This window comes from Solanum verrucosum, unplaced genomic scaffold (assembly GCF_900185275.1).
Source record: "Solanum verrucosum unplaced genomic scaffold, falcon-dt-bn FXZP01000004.1, whole genome shotgun sequence".
Lineage (NCBI taxonomy): Eukaryota > Viridiplantae > Streptophyta > Magnoliopsida > Solanales > Solanaceae > Solanum > Solanum verrucosum.
This window is the reverse complement of record NW_026020212.1, coordinates 96,843-119,853: the sequence shown is the minus strand read 5'-3', so window position 1 is coordinate 119,853 and position 23,011 is coordinate 96,843. Positions and strand designations below refer to the sequence as shown.

General features: G+C 30.4%; 1 protein-coding gene across 1 annotated transcript; it reads left to right on the top strand.

The window, feature by feature from the left end:
* Nucleotides 1–14,115: 14,115 nt before the first annotated feature.
* On the top strand, nucleotides 14,116–21,514 carry LOC125830550 (ethanolamine-phosphate cytidylyltransferase-like). Its single transcript, XM_049509734.1, has 10 exons — nucleotides 14,116–14,222; nucleotides 14,996–15,429; nucleotides 16,167–16,402; nucleotides 16,914–17,092; nucleotides 18,155–18,226; nucleotides 18,336–18,403; nucleotides 18,551–18,671; nucleotides 19,453–19,518; nucleotides 19,668–19,790; nucleotides 20,992–21,514. The coding sequence occupies exons 2-10, from the start codon at nucleotides 15,077–15,079 to the stop codon at nucleotides 21,061–21,063; spliced, it is 1,290 nt and encodes a 429-aa protein (XP_049365691.1). The 5' UTR covers nucleotides 14,116–14,222; nucleotides 14,996–15,076; the 3' UTR covers nucleotides 21,064–21,514.
* Nucleotides 21,515–23,011: the final 1,497 nt, after the last annotated feature.

Here is a 23,011-nt window from a genome sequence, read left to right as displayed (position 1 = left end):
AAATGACAAAAATGAATAAATAAATCTTTAGACTGGGGTGTGGATATTTCGCTCTCTTTAAGGAGATTCAAGCCCACCACGGCATAATCTACACAAATCCAACAGTATCACTCTTAACTTGTCCCCTTCAGGATACAACAACCCAACAAAATCGTACAACTCAAGTAACTCTGAATCAGTTGAAGAGTTCAAAGTTCCACTAAAAGACATCTTCTTCAACATATAATTACTCTCTTTGATATAGTGAATATAGTTGAAAACTTAGAATATTTTTCTTTGTCTCAACTCTCTTTCACTACACTAACCGCAATATAAATTTCTCTTCTTTTTTAACATTATTTCACCTTCTTACAACATAAAGGAAGAAACACCATTATTTATCGGTGAATAAGTTTTCCATATAATCAATTGGTAGAATGATGGATAGTAATGTTAGTAGATAAATGTAATAGATGTTACATAAGTTATATGAAACTAATGGTAATATGAGTTATAAGAAACTGGCTTAAGTCATCGCCAGCCACTTAAAGTTGTTCGCATAATTCACTTAGACACCTGAATTCAGGCTTGTACCTATTGAACACCTCTACTCCTTCGAATTTGAACCATTTTAACATTTTTTGAACAATCAGCTAAAAGTATAAAATGAGTGATATACACTCGCGGTGACGTGGCAATTTGGCAAATTAAATAATGACATGTGTTATTTGGATCCAAAAAAATTATTTTAAAATGTATTATAATTTAAAAGAAAAAGAAAATTATTATTATTAAAAAATGTGTAAGCCCGACCCACTCACTACCCAAACCCTTCCACTGCAATCCATTCCAGCTACTTCAACATTGTTCAAAAACTCTGGCGGCCCTGAAATCTTCAATAATTTCAATCATTATATTAATGCTTCTATATGCACTTCACATAAAAACATGAAAAAGGATATAGTTTTGTTGTTGTCTATCCATTTAGATTAGTATTTTGCTTCTTACAATTGAAAAAAACAGAATAGTGAATTAGAGAAATTTACTTTGAAAAAGACGTCAAGAGCAGACAAGAGCTCCGAAGATGAAGAAGTGTTAAGAGTTAAAAATGATTTGTAAAGATTTTGTGGAACTTCACTGTTTTCGTCGTCGTCGACTGAGGTCCTTGTTCTTCTTCCCTCGCCGGAGTATCCTTGTGAGTGACAAACTCATCGTTATCAGCGGCCAGGATCGGAATAAGCCCTTTGAGTTACTTTTGGTTTGTCATAATTGTCACAAAGTAAGAGTTAAATTGCAAATTTATAACTTTGTTTGGCTTCCATAAATCAACAATATGACAAAGATTCAGTGAAAAAAGGAAAAGAAACAAATTTTTAATCGATCTAGATTCGAAGAAAACAATAACGAACAAGCAGAGGCGGAGACGACGATTGTTGCTTGATGGTTTGGTTGAGGAGTAGTGGCAACAACCACAAAGAAGAAGAAAGATAAAAAAAAAATTAAAAAGGTCTAATTAAATATTTTCACATTTCACGCGCTCAGTCTACGTGAATCACACTCAAAATGCCATGTAGGCAAAAAATGCTCAAATGGTTAGAATTTAGACAGGTACAAGTCTGAATTCAAGTGTCTAAGTGAATTATGAGGACAACTTTAAGTGGTAGTTGATGACTTAAGCCTAAGAAACTAATGACCATGAGAGTTAGAAGAACTAATAGTACTATAAGTTACAAGAACTAATAATCTTCTTTTATCACAATTTATATCCACTAACATATGCACTTTATTTTAATAATAAAATGCATATACACCAACAAATTATTTTTTGGAAATTCAGCTCTATTAAGAAAAAGATAGTTATTTAATAGAAGAATATATAGTCGGAAATAATTGTATTATTTTTTATCTTGAATTTTGAAGCGGCGATTATTTTGGGGCAACTTTTTTTTCCTGCTAAAGCGACAGTTATTTGACATGGAAAAGAATAGTAGTTTGTGGTTATGAAATTAACTAATTAAGTGTACATGTTTTGAACATGGGTATTGCGTTAATTAATAATAAGTAGGTGTTTGGCCATGCGGTATCGTGAGATGGAATCAGCGTTTGGACATGCGATTTTACGCTGATTTCATCTCATGATTCCATATCATGAGATGTGATTCCATATTCTCCAAAAACATGATATGAAATTATATGGTAATTACATATCATGATTTGAGATATTTTAATACAAAAATTGATCCACGAGTTTATATTTTGTTAAAACAACCTCACATTTATATCTACTAGCCATTTATTTCATAAGTATATAAAATTTATAATCACATCATTACTTTTTAAAATTTATTATTCTCATCGACATAAAATTTATTATTCTCACCAACATATAGTCACTTTAACTAACACCAACCGATTGTTAAAGTGATGAAATATTTATGGTCTATGAGCATGAAAATATAGTTGCGGATGATATTGACCAACAAATGGCTCAAAGTAACAATGTTGGTTTGTCTTCTCGGTCACATGATCGAGAAATACAAGTTCAACGTGAGGAAATTGTCCGTATGTGAGAGGATTATATTAAAGACTAGTACACTATAATTTATGTTTAATCTTTTTCTATTAAATTAAAGTTCGATGAAACAATTACTTAAGTGAAGAACAAATAGTTTTGTAATAATTTATTATGCGATTTTATAAATTTTTGTTTATTTGATAAGATTGAATAAACAATTGGGGCTATTTTAATAATTTTACAACTTATGGGAATTTTATGTTTATGAGAAAATATATAACACAAAAATTTCATATCGCATGTCCAAACAAAACTTCAATTTCATCTCATGATTCCATATCATGATACCATATCATGATTTCATATCATGATAACAAATTATTAGGTGTAAGGTATATTATTAAGTACAAATTTTTAAAAAGTAAAGTAAATTTTGTGAGATAAAAATTATACTTACAAAGGAACAAGGAGCAAAATTAAATGTTGTGAATAAAATTTCGCCATTATATCAAAATCAAAATTATTTATATATATAATAAAAGAGAAACATAGACAAGGTGATGTGACACTTCTCTATGGCCTCCATTTGTATTTGTCCTTTTTCTTATTTAAATTAATTATTGTATTATAAAATCAAATTACTTAATTTATTACAAATAAAAATTTATTAATGGAGTAACATTTATAACAAAGACTCTTTACATTCTTTTTTCTCTGTTAGTCTCACTTCTAATCATAACTAGATAATATTGCCCGTGCTATGCACGGGCCCAATAATATAAATGGTATGTTTTGGGGCTAATAACCGAGTTTTTGAAGCGATTGTTTGCGTGGATAAAAGAATAAGTTTTTTTTATCACAAACAAGTACTTTCTTTGACGCTATTTAAGGCATAATAAGACTACCCATATACAACATTTTTGAAATATTTTATGTTGTCAATTACCATGATTTATAATATTTTTACGATGGATTCACTTCAAGAATCAGTGAAATTTTTTGTATTTTTTTCAAAACATATTTTATGTTGTCAATTATCATGATTTATAGCATTTTTACGCAATTTTTAAATATTAAAAAAAAATAAGACAAATAAATTAAAATGGACCCAATATATGTTATTTTTGTTGTCTCAATTTATGTGACACAAATGAAATTTGGAGAGTCATCCAAATTTTCATATGTTTTTTTAAAAAAATTTAAGTTATTAATTATTGTGATTTATAATATTTTTATGTAACTTTGAAATAACGTACATTACTGGTCACATTGTCCTAATTTATGTGATATGGATAAAATTATAAAATTAAATCTTTTAAAATATCTATATTTTAAGTTGTTGATTATTATTATTTATAATACTTTTTTGGTAATTTTAAAATGATATGTGTTATTTTTTCTGTCTCAATATATGTGAGCCAGATACAATTCTGAGAGTCAACCTATTTTATTATATAGCTTTTAAATATTTTAAATTGATAACTATTGTAATTTTTAATGTTTTTTAAGTCATTTGTAAATGATATATGTTGCTTCCTTGATTGAGACTTTTCCATTTGTGACATATATATTATTTTAAAAGGAAGTTTATGCCCAAGTTCTACTATATAATAAATATAATATATAATATTCAAGAAAGTCCCAATCTTGAATATTATATATTATACTTGGGCATAGTAGAAATTTTAAAAGTCCCACAAGTATAATATATAATATTCAAGATTGGGAAAAGTCTCAATCTTGAATATTATATATTATAATTAGGCCTGAACTCCCTTTTATAATATAGTAGAAAATGATAATATATTTTAATATTTTAAGTGTTTTTCTCTTTATTATTTAATTTATTTATAAGGGAGTAATTACCATGACCTACACCTCTTTAATTTTTATTTTTAATAATATTCAAGACTCTCATAATTTTCATGTCCATAACCTCCAAAAAATAATTTATAAGTTTATGATGTCTTATGATATTCCTATATTTTGCCTATATAAACTCATATTTAGTTTCATGGAGATTCACATTCAAGATTATCCTTTCCCTTCTTCATCATATTGGTTTGTGAATTAACTAAAATGTAACAAAAAAGAAGTACATGAAGGTGAGAAATATTTCATTCCCAAGTCTTTTTTTTCATTTTCTACATTTTGCCTATCTAAATTCATATTTAATTTCATGAAAATTCACATTCAAGGATATATTTTCTCTTCTTTATCATATTAGTTTGTGAATTAACTAACATGTAGGGAAAAAGAAGTACATTAAAGGTAAAAAATATTTCATTTTCAAGTCTCTTTTTATTTTTATGTATTTGAATATGCTTTCTTAATATTTTATTTATGTATGTATCATCATTCTCCAAGCAAGTATAATTAACAAAAAAAAAAACTTTGTAATAATGAACAATGTGTTGTTAGTATGTGATTGTTCTCTTTAATAGTCAATTTGCTGAATATAATATAGTTTGATTACAATATGTGTGAGATTTCAAGAGATGATTATTATTTATTGTTAGTACAATTGAAAAAAATCATTTACAGATATATTACATATAGTTTCGATTTCTTTCTTTCTTTTGATATAATCACTTTCAATTGGTATGATATTTTATTTAATCATAATTATATTTTTTTTATTCAATTGGTAGCATATAATGAAGAGGTTGACATATGAAGTACATAATATGATGGCGGATCTACTTACAAAGGAAGATAGTCGAAGAAAAGCAATTTTTGAAGCATAATTAGGAATTATTTTTTGCTAGAATTATTTTTTTGCTTTGACTTGTATTGGTAAGGTAGCTACTTTTGCTAGAATTTTTTAAACTTTAGTTTGTATAAGTAAGTTAACTACATGTATTGGCAATGCTACTCATTTGGTTCTTTACTATTCTATTTTTTTTGTTATGAAGCACAATTAATATAACTATCTCATTTTTAAAAAAAATTATGATGATAATGAGCTTCATTTTTATCATGCTTGCAAGAAAATAATTAAAAATAAAATATTAAATCCTATGACGTCTATTTTTTTTGTATGTAACAATCTTTTTTCGTCACTATTCTTTTTTGTTTGAAATGTATTTATATTATTTATGCAGTCACCAATCATTTTTTTTTGTTCATTATTGTATTTTTATCCCTTAATTGCACATTTATTTATTATTTATTTATTTTACAAATAAAATTAATACATGATTACTAATGCAATTAATGTCTAATGAAATTCATAACTCATGTCTCATCATTTTACTTGTAACTTCTACTCTTAAATATTGTTATAATTTTTTCATGTTTTTTTCCATAATTTTTTTTAATATTCTTATTATGTTTAGAAAATTAATAATAAAGACACAATGAAGAACTTCAAAAGTATTTTTTACGAAATCAGAATTTGTATAGAGGATCGTAAAAAATATGTATACAATATATTGTTATTTCAAAATATGATCTCTATTTCATTTACTTCACCATGGTAAATAATTTATTCTACTATATACATATGAATAGTTTGCACTTAAAAGATGTAAAATAATTCAATTTTATATATTTTAAAAAGATGAAAAAAATGTATCATATCGCATATGAAGAAAATATCAATATTATTTATATATCTGATACTAACATGAAGATAAATATTATATATTATTGTCCAATAAATATTTCTCATAGCCGCACAACAAACAATTTCCCTAGTATTTATAAACAAAAGAAAAAGGAAAAGTTCACTACATTATTTATGACCATAATAATATAATACAACTACTAATAACAAATTAACAATAACACAAAGGATCAAGCCGTCAACATACAACTTCACATTTGCATCATTAATTCAGAATTATCCACATATTTTATTATTATGTTGATGAAAGAAAAACATTAGAACTCCCATAATGTATAATCAGGATTTCTTAACTTCTAAAATATATTTTTCCCTTACCGGGCACCTTACTCTTTCCTTTCACTTTCACCAAAAGACGTCTAAATATACATACTACATGATTTTATTTGGCGTGATCTTATTTTTCTTTCCTAAGTAAAAATATTCTTTTGTGTACAAGTTAATTACAGTAGCTAACACACATTAATTAGCTTTTCTTCTACTAAAATTTGTTAATGCACAATAATTCAGATCAATAAAATTAGTACTTTTTTATGAAGTTACATTTCAAGTTAACCCGCATTATCTCAATGATTCAAATTTTTTCATAAAAAAAAAGAACTTCATTGTTCATTCCAACTATTTTTTAGCAAAATTAATCCACTAAATTAAGACGAAAAAATAAAGAGTGTCTAAAGAAACACATACCGGAAATCACCATTTTTCATTATAAAAAAAAGAAATTAAGATTTTTTTCCTTCATAGCTAAATAAGATTTTATATTACTAAAATTATAGATATTTTCCTTATTTATCAAACAGAGGATGTATATTACAATTTGTAGCATATTTGTGGAAAAAGAGACTCTATTGGTGCATCCTCTTCCCTTTGCGGGCAACCCCCTACCAATTTTAATATAATTTTATAGAGATTATATACATATTTATTAGAATTTATGCATACTTCATACATTTTTATACAATTTATATGTATTTTATTAGAATTACAATATACATACAATTCATATACATATTTTATCCACAAAAATCTACATGCATTTTCTCATAAACAAAATTTATACAGTTATATACATATTTCATAAAAAAAATATATACCATTCATACATGAAATCTTTAGTGAAAGTCAAAGCATGGTATAATATGCGTCCTTTAAAACGGCAGCTACATTTGGTAAACGAAAAATTCATGACAAAAATTGATAATTATAATATTTATTTTGTATATATAACAATTTCCTTTTCAAGAAAGTATAGTTTTAACATGTAGCGTAGTCTTTAAGATTAATATTTGAAAGGAGAAAACAGATATGAAGAGAATGTAAATCCTGAAATTCTCAACTTTTAAGTTTAAATATTTTACTTGATATTGGGATAACCATTTTGTTTCAACTTTATGTGATATCGTTACTACTTGAAGAATCAAGAATATTTTTTTTTTAAATCATGTTTTTATTTAATTATTTTTAATTCATAGCAATTTGCATTTAATTTCTAATTATATGTAAAAATTTTATTTCAAAAATGATACTTGAGATTCATTATCAAACATTTATATTTTGAAATTACTTGGTTTGAATCTTATATCATAAAACTTGCCTCATATAACTGGGAAAAAATCAAGTATGAATGTGTATATGGTTGCCAAGTACCTGTGAAACAATAGTAAACTTAACTCAAACTTCACAAATTGGTATAAGCATTTTCCCCCTTTTAATGTTACTAATAAGAGATAACTTAATAATTATGCATGTAATATAACACTCATCCAATTAAATATAAGTAATAACAACCATCATATAATAAAAATATTACATTTATTTTGAAAATGAGTTGATTAAAACCTGGTCAAATATACTTTTAAGTTAGTTTTTTACTTGTGAAAGTATTTGACAAATATAAAAATAACTTAAATAAGTTAGGAAGTCTGGCAAGTTAAAAATAACTTAAAAATGAAAAGTAGATCTCCCTCTACTTTTTACTTTTTGACTTAAAAGTCAATTAAATATTACTCCCTCCGTTTCATAAAGAATGACCTGGTTTGACTTGGCACGGAGTTTAAGTAAATAAAGAAGACTTTTGAATCTTGTGGTCCTAAATTAAAGTTATGTCAAATGTACAAAATTGCCCTTAATCTTGTGGTCTTAAACATGCCACGTGGAAAGCAAAAAGTAAAATGTTACCAAAAAAGGAAAGAGATCATTCTTTTTGAAACTGACTTAAAAAGAAAAGGAGATCATTCTTTGTGAAACGGAGGGAGTACTTTTTATTTTTGACTTAAAAATTATTATTTTTTAAGTCAATTCAAACGGGCTCAAATTTCCTACCAACCATGACAGAGAAACAAAAAATGACAAAGTACATAATTATTTTTTCTTCTTAGCAGGTGGAAGATCCTCCTCTTCATAGTTGTAATTGTCATCGTCACTATCATCCCTATCACTCCATTTGTTGATTAAAACCTGGTCAAATATACTTTTAAGTTAGTTTTTTACTTGTGAAAGTATTTGACAAATATAAAAATAACTTAAATAAGTTAGGAAGTCTGGCAAGGTTAAAAATAACTTAAAAATGAAAAGTAGATCTCCCTCTATTTTTTACTTTTTGACTTAAAAGTCAATTAAATATTACTCCCTCCGTTTCATAAAGAATGACCTGATTTGACTTGACACGGAGTTTAAGTAAATAAAGAAGACTTTTGAATCTTGTGGTCCTAAATTAAAGTTATGTCAAATGTACAAAATTGCCCTTAATCTTGTGGTCTTAAACATGCCACGTGGAAAGCAAAAAGTAAAATGTTACCAAAAAAGGAAAGAGGTCATTCTTTTTGAAACTGACTAAAAAGGAAAGGAGGTCATTTTTTGTGAAACGAAGGGAGTACTTTTTATTTTTGACTTAAAAATTATTATTTTTTAAGTCAATTCAAATGGGCTCAAATTTCCTACCAACCATGACAGAGAAACAAAAAATGACAAAGTACATAATTATTTTTTCTTCTTAGCAGGTGGAAGATCCTCCTCTTCATAGTTGTAATTGTCATCGTCACTATCATCCCTCCTATCACTCCATTTGTTAGGAGGCACATAATCATCCTCTAAATCTTCATCTTCATAGGCAAAAAAAAAAACTAAGAAAAGTCATTCAGAACTAAGTCCACTTACTCCATCATCGCTACTATATCAGAACTAAGTCCACTTACTTTCATTTCTAATTTCAAAAAAGAAAAAGTATATCTCAAAACATAGGCAAAATCTAGAGTAACAAAAGCCATTCCACCATCAATAGAAAAAATAAATTAAAAGCAAAAACAAAAATTGATACTATAAGAACTTTGAATTTTTGTTCACACTATGCTGGTTAATTATACATTTGACTTATGTATAGCTGTGGTCAAGTTAGCATTTATATGAAGAGTCTGATATATTTGGTAAATTTATTACTCTCACTCCTATTTTAAAAATAGGTATGTTATTTTCTTGTTCAATTTAAAACATCAAAAGAGTTTTGTTATATTTTTTTTTCTTTTTACTTTTCGTATTAAATAACTAAATAAAGTAGTAGTAGTCAAATTTAAAATTGTATAGTATCATTAATAAGGTTAATTTAGTAAAATACATCTCTAATAAAAAGTTTCCTAAGAATTAATCAAGTTAACATGTGCCAAATAATATTAAATTGAGGAAATACTACGTGAATCCAGTGATAACTAATAGTGATTAAATATATGCCCAAAAATAAAAAAATTAGTGTAATTAGCATGTATTTCACATACCATATATGCGAGCGAGATAAGAGAGTGACAAGCAAGATGGAATGGAGGCGAGGGCGCGATGTTTACCCATGTATCCTAAATACATGTGAAGTGTATCTAAAACAAATTAACCTAATTTTGAGTTCATATATTCCGAGATACTTGTATTTGGACGTATCAAAATCTTGTAAGATTCATATATAATATTACAACATAACGTGTATTTAAATAATTAGATTATATACTAGTGAGATTATTGTAAGTCACTCATAAATAAAAAAATTTGGCCCATGGACCGACCCTGATCCGGCCTCGATCAAGCCTCAAGGGTCAAGGACTTATATGGGTCAGGCGTATAAGCCATAGTTTTAAGGGAAAAAGGACAAATATACCCCCGAATTATCGTAAATGGTATGTCAATACCCTCCGTTATACTTTAAGGTTGTATTTACCCGTACTGTCAATATTTTAGGTTGTGTATACCCTTGAGACTAACGGCTGAACACGTGGCTACATCTCAATAATTTACCTAATATTTATTTTTTTTAATCCGAAATTAAAAAAAAATACCACCCATCTTCCCTAACCCATTCATAACCTGAATTAAAACCCATCTTCCATAATAATTCCCTTCAAACAGTGCTAATTCTCCATCTTCTTCTCTTCTTTAATTCTCAAAAAATTGTAGCACAAATAAAAAAATTCACTAACATTAGCCATTGACTTTGTGTTTTAGAGTTCATGGATGATTGCGCACAAAACCATCAAGTTAATTTTGTGATTGGCCACCGTCGTGTCGTCGCCTTCTTCTCCGAAATTCACACAAACATTTGAATCATTAGAAATGAGATTTGTGGAGTTTCTCTTGATGAAATGCAATGATTTTTGTGGGTTGTGTCCGCCTTGGAGAGGCGCCCAGCTTGGCATTGACCTCTCTCCGTTAAGACCACCGGAAAACCATCATCGACGACCAATAGTGGTCTACCTGAGTTCAAGCCGTTTGAATGAACCAAAATTTCTTGATGTAGAAGATAAAAGGGTGGGGAATAAACCCCAAAGATCAAAACTTCACAAACTTGTCAAGAAATTGGCCGAAATGCCTTGCGACGGTGCATCGCCGGAAATTCTCAAAGCTTTTCCATCGTTTTCTTTGTTACATTGCAAGGGAGAATGAGTTGAATTTTTGTGAGGGAGTAGATCTGATGATGCTCCATCATCTCCGCTAAACGAGATTTCATGAATTAAACCACCTGAATTTGTTATTGTTGGAAATGTTTTGAATTTGATTTCGTAGCTTTGTTCAAATATATTCGAACTATGTCTTTCTTTTTCTTCTTTTTTGATCCACTCATCAGTGACATATTCATTTAATCCTTTTTCTAAAACAAAAGAAAAAAAGTAAAATATCGTGTAATGAGAGTGTATCAGGCTTGGCACTGTAAGGATCAAGGGGTATTTCTTAATTTAAGTTAGGATTGGAGTTTCCAGACATGTAAGTAGTGCAAACCTCGTGCTCATGTTCATCATCGTATTCATTGTCCTAGTGCTCCATCTTTTCTCTCTCTAACTGTATTATAACACAAATGTTCCCTCGCGGTGGACTAGGGCCGGAGACGGCGGTTATTTGAACTATTTCAAAAAAGGTTTCGAGTGGGTTTAAAATAGAAATGGGGCGGGGTTTTTTAATTTTGGGTAAAAAATAAATAAAAAATCGGGTCAGCCGTTGAGATAAAGCCACGTGTTCAGCCGTTAGTCGCAAGGGTATACACAACCCAAAATATTAACGGTAAGGGTATATACAACCTTAAAGTATAACGAAAGGTATTGACATACCATTTACAATAGTTCGGGGACATATTTGTCCTTTTTCCCTAGTTTTAAATGAGTTAGAAAAATCATATTCAACCCTACCCCATACGGGTTGGGTTGGGCCGGTCCCATGGACTAAACCCGTTTTGACGGCTCTAAATTAATATGTTAGTCATTTTTAACTCTTGTTTATTTTATTTATTATTAATATAAAATAAAATAAAAATCAAATTCGAATTAAACTGCTACCACACACAAAAAATCTGTTATTAAAAAAAAATACAATGATGAAGATAGTTGTCGGAATAGACTTTCTTTTCAATCTAGTCATTCCAAATGTTTTATTCTAATATGTATAATATATAATATAATATTCATAGTATAAACTGAAAAAAATTGGTACAATCTTATTTAGGAGTATATAACAATGTGATTCTTTTAATGTTTATCTCACCCCCACCCCCAACCCCACGCTACCTTAAGTTTGTGTAATTGTAAGAAAATCAATTATTATGTATTACATGACAAGAGATGACGAACTCATTATTGAGTTTCATCATACCAATTTCTTAAATTTATCAAAAAAACACATCTGACTAAATCATTTTTAATTAAGTATTTCATTTTTCATATTATAATTAAATACTTTTAATTTTAATTTTTTATTTATATATATTCTTATTCGTCTATTAGTTAATGAAATTAACTAGATAAAATATATTATTTTAAAAATCAAACGCATCAAACTCAGTAGATTATAATATTGAGAGATTATTGAGTAATAGCAAAATTATTTTCGTAATAGATATCCTTTCCAATAAATATTTGATTCATTGGATTTAAATAAGTATTCAGTGTATAACATAAAATACATGTATAATTCAACCATAAATACACTTAAATAAAAAAATTCTTTTAATTTTAACCTTAATCCTTTTATATTAGATTTAGAAATTATACACACACTAAACTTATTGTACAAATAACCTCAACAATACTTATATCTAGATTAAAAATTTCAAACTAGCGTGGAATCTACTCCCTCTGTCTGTGATTTTTTTTTTTTTTTTATAATACAGATAATTAAATAAAAACGAACGGATGAAAATAATAATATATAAAAGTTATTATCCTTTTTCTAATAGCAAACAGCTTCTACTATTTTTAAGAAAACAAAACAAATTGCAATAAACTCTGTTAAATAATATTTTATTTTATTTATCTTGATCCTTAAATTAAAATAGATTTTTCTTTAGCGACTCAAGTGAGTTTTATTGCTTTCTCTTCATACTTTTTTTTAGTATTAAATAATTATATAAAATAATAATTAAGTTTGAAATTTCAAGGTATCATGGATAATGTTAATTTAATAAAATAGTATTCCTTAATAGAATCTTTCTTTAAGAGTTTATTTTATATTTTCCATTTGTTGTTTGATATTTATATTGAAGTTTATTCATCCGAATTTATTTTGTATAGGTTCCTATTTGATAAAGATATTTCTTATTAAAATTTTTTCATACTCAAAATTCAATCCAAATCCTCTAATTATTATTATTATAATATATACTCAAATTTAAACCCAAAATTTTTAGTTAAAATAAAGATATACCCTCCAATACACCGCATCTACGATAATTTTCTTAAAAAGTATGTCAAACTCAAATTTTTTAGTTAAAATAAAGATATACCCTCCAATACACCACATCTATGATGACTTTCTTAAAAATTATGTCAAACTCAATAGGGTTGAACATAAAATATCAAAAATCGAATTACCAGATTAAATTAAATTTTTTGGAAATTTGGTATTCGATAATTCGGTATTTGATATGGTATTTTGAAGTATATTTTAGTATTATGGTATTTGAGTTTGAGTTTGATATGAGACATGAGTACCATTTGGTGTTCGATATTTTTCGAATACCAAATTATTTAATTAATGAATATATATCAACAAATTCATTACTAATTGTACAAGTTCAAAGAGAAAGTTAAAGAATAAGCATAAGCAATCCAAATAGCTATACATCTTTTAGTTGTATCAATTTATTTTTCTTAATATCTCTTTACTTGTTGATCTTCTATAATATCGTGCCTCCACATAAAAAATAAAATAATTAGAGAAGTAGTATTAACTTTGTAATACAATCTGCTATGACTTCAATACGGCACCAAATTCTAAAAAAATGATATTTGCTATCTACTTTTAATTATCAATTACCAAATTCAAAACTTGAAAAATCCGAACCGAACACCAAAAAAGTCCACCCCTAAACTCAATATAGGACAGTAACAAATAATTTCAAGTCCCCACACTACTTCGTCTATATTAGTAAGAAATTCAATTTTGAAATAGTATATAATTATCTATTTTTCTGAACTTAAATAAATGTTCCCATTGTTATTATTATTATTAGAAGAAGTAAGTATATATAAATGCAAAAAAGAAAAAACAAACATATTACTACTATTATGATATTTGTGAATCTCCTTAACAACTAAGGAAGAAGAAACAAGAAAAGGGTAAAAAGGAGGAAGAAAGGTTAAGATTCAATCTGCCAAAAACACTCTCTCTCTCTCTTTTTGATTTTTAAATTCGTTTTTTTGGGATTCTGATTCGGATGTGGCGTTAATTTCAATGTAAAATACTGTAACAAATCATACACACTTCTCATTGTTTCACTATTACTCGAAATTCTCAACTTCATCGTCCTCCTTCAGGTTCATTCATTTTTTTTAATTTTTTTTTTTTGCATTACCCATTTTTTAGATTAAAGGGGTGTTCTTGTTATTGTGGATTTTTTTAATTTTTTTTTTAGTTTAATATATTGCATTGTGTTTGGAATTGGAGTTTTGATGAATGAATGTTCATGTCATATTCAGATCTTATTTTCTGATTTTTTTGCTTGATTTTTAAGTTTGTAGTAACAATAAAGTTTGCATCTTTGGTCATTTTGTTGCCTAATTTGTGGGAATTATTGAAAATTTTCGTCTAATTTGGTTTGCATAGGTGATGGGTTTAAGATTATGCCTTTTTTCAGCTCAAATCAAACTGAAAAGATTGTAGAATATTGTTTTGAGGATACCCAGTTCATGTGATTCACTTTTTGGCTGTGCGTATTCTTGAATTATGCTTGATTTTGGTTTTTTCTGGTTAAAGGGGATGATTGGGGTTTTGTATTGCTTAAATGATTAGATTTGATTCATTATGTATGAGTTAAAAGGGGATTGTTGAATCTTGTTTGGGGAAAAGATTGATCTCCATAATTCACTTAACTTCCTTTTGGCTTCTTTGTTTGTTGCTTTTAATTGCAGGGCCTCTCTTCCTCTTTTGTAGTATAAAGAGGCCCTCAAGGAGTGTGAGAGGGTAGGAGGAAGGGAGGAGGTCAATCATCAATGGATTTCGAAAGCAACAATTGGGTTTGGGAAGGGATGTATTACTATCCCCGCCTTTTTGGTGGAATCATGCTGACTGCAGCGTTGCTCGGGTTATCCACGAGCTATTTTGGTGGGATCAGTGTTCCTACTCTACTTTATCCTTTTCCTTATCTAAGTATCTTTTATAAAAAGAAGCATGAGAAGAAGCGTATTCGTGTTTATATGGATGGTTGTTTTGACCTGATGCACTATGGCCATGCAAATGCTTTGAGACAAGCAAAAGCCTTGGGAGATGAACTGGTTGTTGGGGTTGTCAGTGATGAGGAAATCATAGCTACTAAGGGTCCTCCAGTTTTGTGCATGGAAGAAAGGTATGAGTAGATTGCCATTTGTTTCAACTCCTGTAAATGTTTTAACTTTTACTTCCCATCTGTGAAATATCTTGCTCAAGGATAAAGGGAAAGAGTATTGATATGCTCTGAGCTCTACTTTTCAGTCTTACTGTAGGAATGTGTTTATATTATCCTATATATGGTTCATGAAGGTTCCAGTTCCTAACATATGGACTTTCTTAAATCCAGAGTTATTTGTGAAGGATGTTGCTAGGAATCATTGACATATGTATTGACTAGAGTTATCGTGTTCTTCCAGTTCCATCTCTGAGCTTGAGGGTTGTAACTGGAAAATCCTAATAGGGCAGTCTGTTAGCAGGAACAAGTCTATCTATGATTTCTTGAAATTGCTTTTTGATTTTGTAGTATGACGAGCCTAATAAAATGGTGTTAAGATTATTTGAGACATAAAGGGGACTATTGTAGAGAGTTATTTAAATTTATGTATCTTTCCCTGCAGTATTTGCTTCTGTTTACCTGTTTGCTGATTTATCTGTTATTATTTTCCTTACGTTAGTTTATCTGGTGTGAGATCGTGCTGTGTGTAATAGATTAAACTTACGTACTTGTATTATAAAAGATTAACTTCAAGCACATGATCAAGTATGTAGTTCCATTTATTTCATTCATTTTCTTATGGGGAAACACTTTCGTGCGTTTTAACTCTTTCAGTTAACTGGAAGTTTTGTATGTCACTAATTTGAGGTCCTCTACAGACTTGCTCTTGTTAGTGGCTTGAAGTGGGTGGATGAAGTGATTTCCAGTGCTCCTTATGCAATTACTGAAGACTTCATGAACCGTCTATTCAATGAGTATAAGATTGACTACATTATACACGGTGATGATCCCTGTCTACTTCCAGATGGAACTGATGCTTATGCCCTAGCCAAAAAAGCTGGTCGGTACAAGCAAATTAAACGAACTGAGGGTGTCTCCAGCACAGACATTGTAGGTACTGCATCTCTCCTTTTCTCCATGAGTTCTGAAAGTTTTGATCTGTTGCAAAGCATCTTCACCAAATGAGTTGTACAAAAGAACAGAAATTTTCCCTAAATTGCTTTTCCCACAAGTGCTATATGTATATATGTATCTACATGTGTATATAAAGTATGTATGTGGTAGAAACTTACAGAGGCAATTGATCTCCCAATTTTTCTGCTCTTCTTCTGCCTTCAATATTTTGGTTGTCAGCAAAGCATGCTCCTGGATGGCATTTGAACATCTATTTTTTCTGCCCGAGTCTCCTCTTATGGTTCACAGTAGCACTATTTATTTTCCTAAAAGTATCAATTGCTCCCAAATTGATTTGCCAAAAACTAGTGGATGAAAATAGATCAAACATACCTTTTTTGAAGTCTTCCAAAACTAAAAGAAGCATTGTTTCCATGAATCACATACTGGCTAAGAGCGATGAGATTAATATTTGGTTTTGGTGATGCTTGTTTTGAATCACATTTTTGTAGGGAGGATTCTTTCTGCTTCTAAAAGTGGAGATTCTCCTCAAGATTGCTCCAATTCAACTCCCGTTGGCGAAGCTGATGATATAAAAAATAAATTTGGTGCTGAAAAACAAGCTAAGGGTGGTCAGATATCTCATTTTTTGCCCACTTCAAGACGAATCGTGCAATTTTCAAATGGCAAGGTACCATAAATTGTACTCTTTGTGAAGCTTCATGTTAGACTTGAGTATGTTCGTTTTTTTCTTGTTGAGTTCAAGTGTGAACTTTTGAGTATTACTTTGAAGGATAATTCAACTGTATAACAAAATTTCTTTGGAGAATTTATTTCTGAATGAATACTTTATGGCAATTAAAGTAGGTTAAACTGAAGAGACCATTGCCCTTTCTTTTGCCACGGTTGGAACTTTTTCAAAGTATCTTCTCCAGATGACGCTTCAAATGGAGAATATTATAGTGATGAATTTGACTTAAATATAAACCTTGCTTTTGGGCTGGTCGAGTCTGATAATTCCTTCTAATAATTAAAGCAAGCTAGATGGTTTTGAGAAACACTACTTGAAATCTCTCACAATTACTTCCCATATTACCTGTGCAACCTCCTGACAAGAAGGTAAATATAAATTATTAAGGAAGAGTCTTCAATGAGTGTGTCTTATGCTAAATCTCCTTAAAGTATTTTTTAACATCCCATTAGCAACAAGAGCTATGCCTCAAACAAAAGCTAGTTGCGGTCAGTTATATGAATCCTTAGAATTCATTTCGCTCTGCTTTGACCCATTTCACCATCAATATAATCTTTTCTTATTCCCAATCCCAACTATTATTTTTTTCACTTTTTATGAAATTCAAAGTTTACAAGCACACAAGTGTATACGTGGTTATCTAGTAGAATCAAGTTAGGTGTAAGTGTGGCTATAAGGAGATTATTGATGACTAAAGAATATCGAGCTACACTGGTTAACTTAATATGAACTATGATACTCTATTATAAACCTGATTCATATTTTTTTGGGAGAATGCAATTTCTTATGGGTTGAAAGTCGCTTTTGTTAAAGTAAATGTATCTTTCTGAAGTTGAAACAATGATGGAAGATGATAGAATTTTTACTTCATACAGAACCATGATCATGATGGTTGTCGAAGCAGACTAAATCTTGTTCACCTTTATTATGATAATTTCAGTGTAACCTTCTCTTTTCCTGGAGAGGCAAACATAAATATTTGTGTACTATTTCAATTCGTAGGGGCCTGCGCCTAATTCTCGAGTGGTGTATATTGATGGTGCCTTTGACCTTTTCCATGCTGGACATGTTGAGGTAAGGACTTTTTGTAAAGGTTTATTTATGTTGTTATTTCATGGCACTAGTTTCAGGTTATCCTGCATCAAAATAACTTTACCCATAAGTTACTTTTTCCCTTTCTTAGATTCTTAGAAGTGCAAGGCAGCATGGAGATTTTCTTTTAGTTGGTATTTATCCCGACCAGACTGTCAGGTACATGGTATTACTGTTTTGATCTATGTTCTTAGACCACACATTAATTGAGCCTGCTTTCTAATATAATCGTATTTTTGTTTTCCAAATTTCCGTATTTTATACAGTGAGCTCTATTTAATGAAAATTACTTCTAATTTCTTGTAGTGAACTTCGTGGACATCAGTATCCACTGATGAATCTGTATGAGCGCAGTCTTGGTGTACTTGCATGCCGTTATGTTGATGAGGTTATCATTGGTGCCCCTTGGGAAGTAACTCAGGATATGGTATGCTTACTTACAGCTACATCTGCATGTCTCCCTTAGTTTTGCTCTTAATAGTCTCATAAATATAGGACTACTAATCAGAAAAGAGCACCACATCTTTTTTTAGAGGTGTTCCAGGTGTGTTCATTTGTTAATATGAGAAAGGAAAAAAAGAAGCATTTGTTTTTATTTGGATATTTGGAAAATAGAAGCTTTCCCCAGAAGCGTATGAACTGTAATATTATTGGGGCTTTATCCCAATTGTTAGGAAAAGAAAAGGCCGGTGTCTAAAAAATGGATCAATTGGATCCATGCTAGTGTCTGATAAATCCCTATTTGTTGTGTGCTTTTTTTTTTGTATCTAATGTCATATCAAATCGCTCGACCACATAATGAGTTCAGACTTATTCTTGCCCTTTAACTGATGATTATACTGTTAATCCTTCACGGCTTCACCATGATCTTGAACTGATTTGATGCTTGCTCTAGGACCATACCACGGCTAACATGGTACAATGGCATGACACTTATCCATTTTTCTATGATTGGAAGTGTGATGCTGTCATTTGAGCTTATAAATAGTGCTGTACACAATACTCCTGAAAGATGCTGCATGATGCAAAAAGATAAACTAAAAGCAGATGTTAATGCGTTTGTCACTTTGTGCACAGGGTTCTGTTTTTAACTAGTTACTTTGGTGTTGTCCCTAGATTCCTATGTTTCAACTAGATGGTAATAGAAAAAGAAAATTGTATGTCTTTCTTGTTGCTGATTTTCTCTCCTTTTGTTTGGCATGGGTTAGATAACAACTTTCAACATTTCGTTGGTTGTACATGGAACAGTTTCTGAGAGCAACTCTTCCACGGAAGTAAGTCTATATACTATTTGGTTGTTCCATGCTACAACTTTATGTTTTTAATTGACCACTAGAAAAAGAGATGGCTTGATGTTTTCCAAACTGATGGGCAATATAAAATGGAGAAACATGTTATAAATGAAATATATTCTCTGATACAGGGGGGACAGGACCCATATGCAGTTCCTAAAAGCATGGGAATCTTCCAAGTAATTGAGAGCCCAAAAGATATTACAACTTCTTCAGTTGCTCAAAGAATCATCGCTAACCATGAGATTTATGTGGTATGTTGCATTAAGCATTCTCTAGCTACCTAGTTTTTCTTGGATTTCTCTAAGGTTGTTTAGTTTTCTGATCAGCTACTTACAATTTTGGATTTTGAGACTTTGGTGCTGCTGTTCGCATTCTCATACATACACTAAGGGGTTGTTTGATAGAGTGTATTAGCAAAAATAATGCATGCATTCGCTCTATGTATAACTAGTACCTTGTTTGGTGTACTTTTTCATGCTATGTATAACTAATGACCATGGATTTCTAGGTATTAGCAATTCAAAGGGATTTAATACATGCACTAGCATGATTAAAGACCCAATTACCCCTCAAAAGCCTTTTTACATCTTTTACATCATAATTGTGAAGGATATCTTTATAATACATACTATTTTTGATACACCAAATCAAACAATGCATTAGAAATAATCTATGCATAACTAATGCAAGCATAACTAATACACATACTAATACACTCTATTGAGCATTATTTTTATATACTCTACCAAACGACCCCTAACACATTGATTGACAGATAAATGACTCTATAAGTTCTTATCTCTGACGAGATTTCTCTTCAGCGGTTAAGCTTTCTCATTTAAAGTGACATAATTTGGATTTTGGGTCTCTAAGCTTGTGTGTACCCCCAAACGAAGATGTATTGCCATCGTAATAACATAGGTTTACAGGAATTGTTTTATGAGCTATGCTTTTAGTCCTTCCTCTTTGAGGCGAGGCGTTTGAAATCTTACCGATATACCATTACCTCTGGAAGCATCTCACTTTTGGCTACATGGCCAAAAGCGTAATTTTTTATACATGAAGTAGATACGTCCATGGATAAAGCTATGCATTTAAGTCCCCTTCTTAGTTACTGGTTCATGTAGTCCTGAATGTTGATCAACTATGATGGTATGTAATATTGGAGATCAGCAATACTATTAGTTCAAGGAGCTTACCATAAATTTCATAAGTTTCTCCCATATGTTTTGGGAGAAACTTATTCACAAAGAAGCTAGCAATGGTTGATTGGACCAAGATGGCTATAATTGTTTTCAGTTCCTTCAACTATTAAATCAAAATTGATTGATCGATTGATCCAACTTGTACAAAAGAATGACTGATCATGTTAGATACCCAATCCCTTCTTAATTTAGCATCTCTAAGCTCTTTTAGCAACTTTCATGAATGATGGCTTGTTGACTTATGCAGAAAAGAAATACCAAGAAAGCAGCAAGCGAGAAAAAATACTATGCGGAAAGGAAGTATGTGTCTGGCGATTAAGTTTTACTTTCATTGTTCTGGCCCTCGTGTAGCTGACTTGTACTAGGCGAAGTTGCTCCCTTTCTGAGGTAGTTCTTCCTGTACTTTCGTATTTGAAAGATGTATGAACAGAGAAGGGGACAAGATATAAGAAGAAAATACCCTACCCTAGACAGAAGAGCTAGAAGTTTTTGGTTCTATTTTTCATTTATTTTTGGCTGTAACCTTCCTCCTCGGTGAGTTGCCGAAGATGGTTAAGCTAATTTCCTAATCTTGGGAATCACAAATTGATTGTTGTATTAATAGTTAATTTAAGTACCATTTTTAAAATTTCAAGCAGTTTGACTTGACTGCCTCTGTACATAAACTAGGTCTTGATTCTGTTATTCTTTGTCATAAAATTTTGATGATTATAACTTTATAAAGGATTCCTTCTGGGATGTGATTGGATCTATAAATGATTTTGCCCATGTATTCTGTTAAATTAATAGAATTTGCAGTAATAGATCATTTTTTCTGTCCCATTATTGTATGAGTTAATGATTAATTAGTGTTAACTGTTGATCAATGTATAAACTAAACTTGTTTAGCTAATCTGGGATGCAAGCTTGCCCTGTATGCATTGTTTTGAACAATTTATCTCAGGACAACTTCACTGATTCTTTGTTTTGGTTGAGAAACTCTCTGATTACATTCCATCCAGATTGAATAAATGAAGCATAGCACATGTCAAACATATTTTGCTATAGAAATTTCATTTCACTTGATGCATCCAGTGAGATCTAACCCTGCTTCCCTTTTGGGTCTACAGATTAAATCCCATGCCACTAGAGGGGACCTAGTGTGACAACCTTACTGCTCCACAAGGAGTTCCTACATATTGCTGTGAGCACATGTCTAGTGCAATAGAAACATGGAAGACCAGTAACTATGAATGTGCAGCAACACTGAATTTATCAGTAGCAACCTGCCTACGTAGGATAGGTTCATTGAATCCTAGCTTCTAATTCTCGCTGTTAGTTTATCAAACAACACTTCACAGTCCATCTTGGACAACTTTTTTTTGGAGAGAGATATCTCCAGATACCTGAATGGTAGTGTAACTCTTTTGTACCCTGCCAGCTCATAGATATCCTCTATACACCATATTTGCACAGAACATGTTCTATTTGGATACATTTGTTGTTAGTCCTGAAGCATTAGAAAAGCTTTTGAGGCCCCTGAGCATAAGTACTCCATACATATGACAAGCAATAAGGGGGAGACTGAGTCTCTCTTCCTCAATCCTTTTCTCTTTGTTGTCCCAATACAAGCCTTCATTATTTGCCAGTGTATACTGTTGTGATACAGTTCATAGTCCATTTTATGAACTGTGGTGAAAAATTCAGAGCATGTAACATTCCCATCACAAATTCCCATTCAACTGGATGATATGTGTTCCTCAAGTCTAAGCTTAATTAGCCAATTCTTTGTAGACTGCTTGCTGTTATATAACAAAAGCACTTCGACTTTCTAAGATGATGTTTGATAGTATTTGCTTGAGCCTATTGCATAATACTGTAGAGATTGCCTTATAGACAATTGGTCTGTAATTTCCCACTTCCTCAGCATGATCAGTATTAGGAACCAGAGTAATCACTGTCTTGTTCCATATTTTTAGTTTGTTTCAACACTAACATACACATCCGGTTTTGGGGCTTTGTCACCTGAAATAGCCTAGGCATCTTTCACCTCTGTCTCAGTGAAAACCAGCCTCCAGCATGATTCTTTGCTCTTCAAACACTAATGTCCTCTACTGTACTACATCACTGCATATATGATCTCTGTTAGCTGTAGATGTTACCAATACATTAGTATAAAATCTTACGAAAGCAGTAGTGATGCTGTCATATCACTACGTGTTGAATCTTCAATGGTAAAGATCCTATTTGCATTCCTTCTAACTTTTAGCATGCTGTGGAAAAGGTAA

Bases quoted from the DNA above. Each gene is read 5' to 3' on its own strand.
- LOC125830550 (XM_049509734.1), top strand. From the start codon at position 15,077: ATGGATTTCGAAAGCAACAATTGGGTTTGGGAAGGGATGTATTACTAT. The intron at 18,672-19,452 runs GTATGCTTACTT...GGCATGGGTTAG, and splicing joins GGGAAGTAACTCAGGATATG to ATAACAACTTTCAACATTTC. The intron at 19,791-20,991 runs GTATGTTGCATT...TGACTTATGCAG, and splicing joins CTAACCATGAGATTTATGTG to AAAAGAAATACCAAGAAAGC.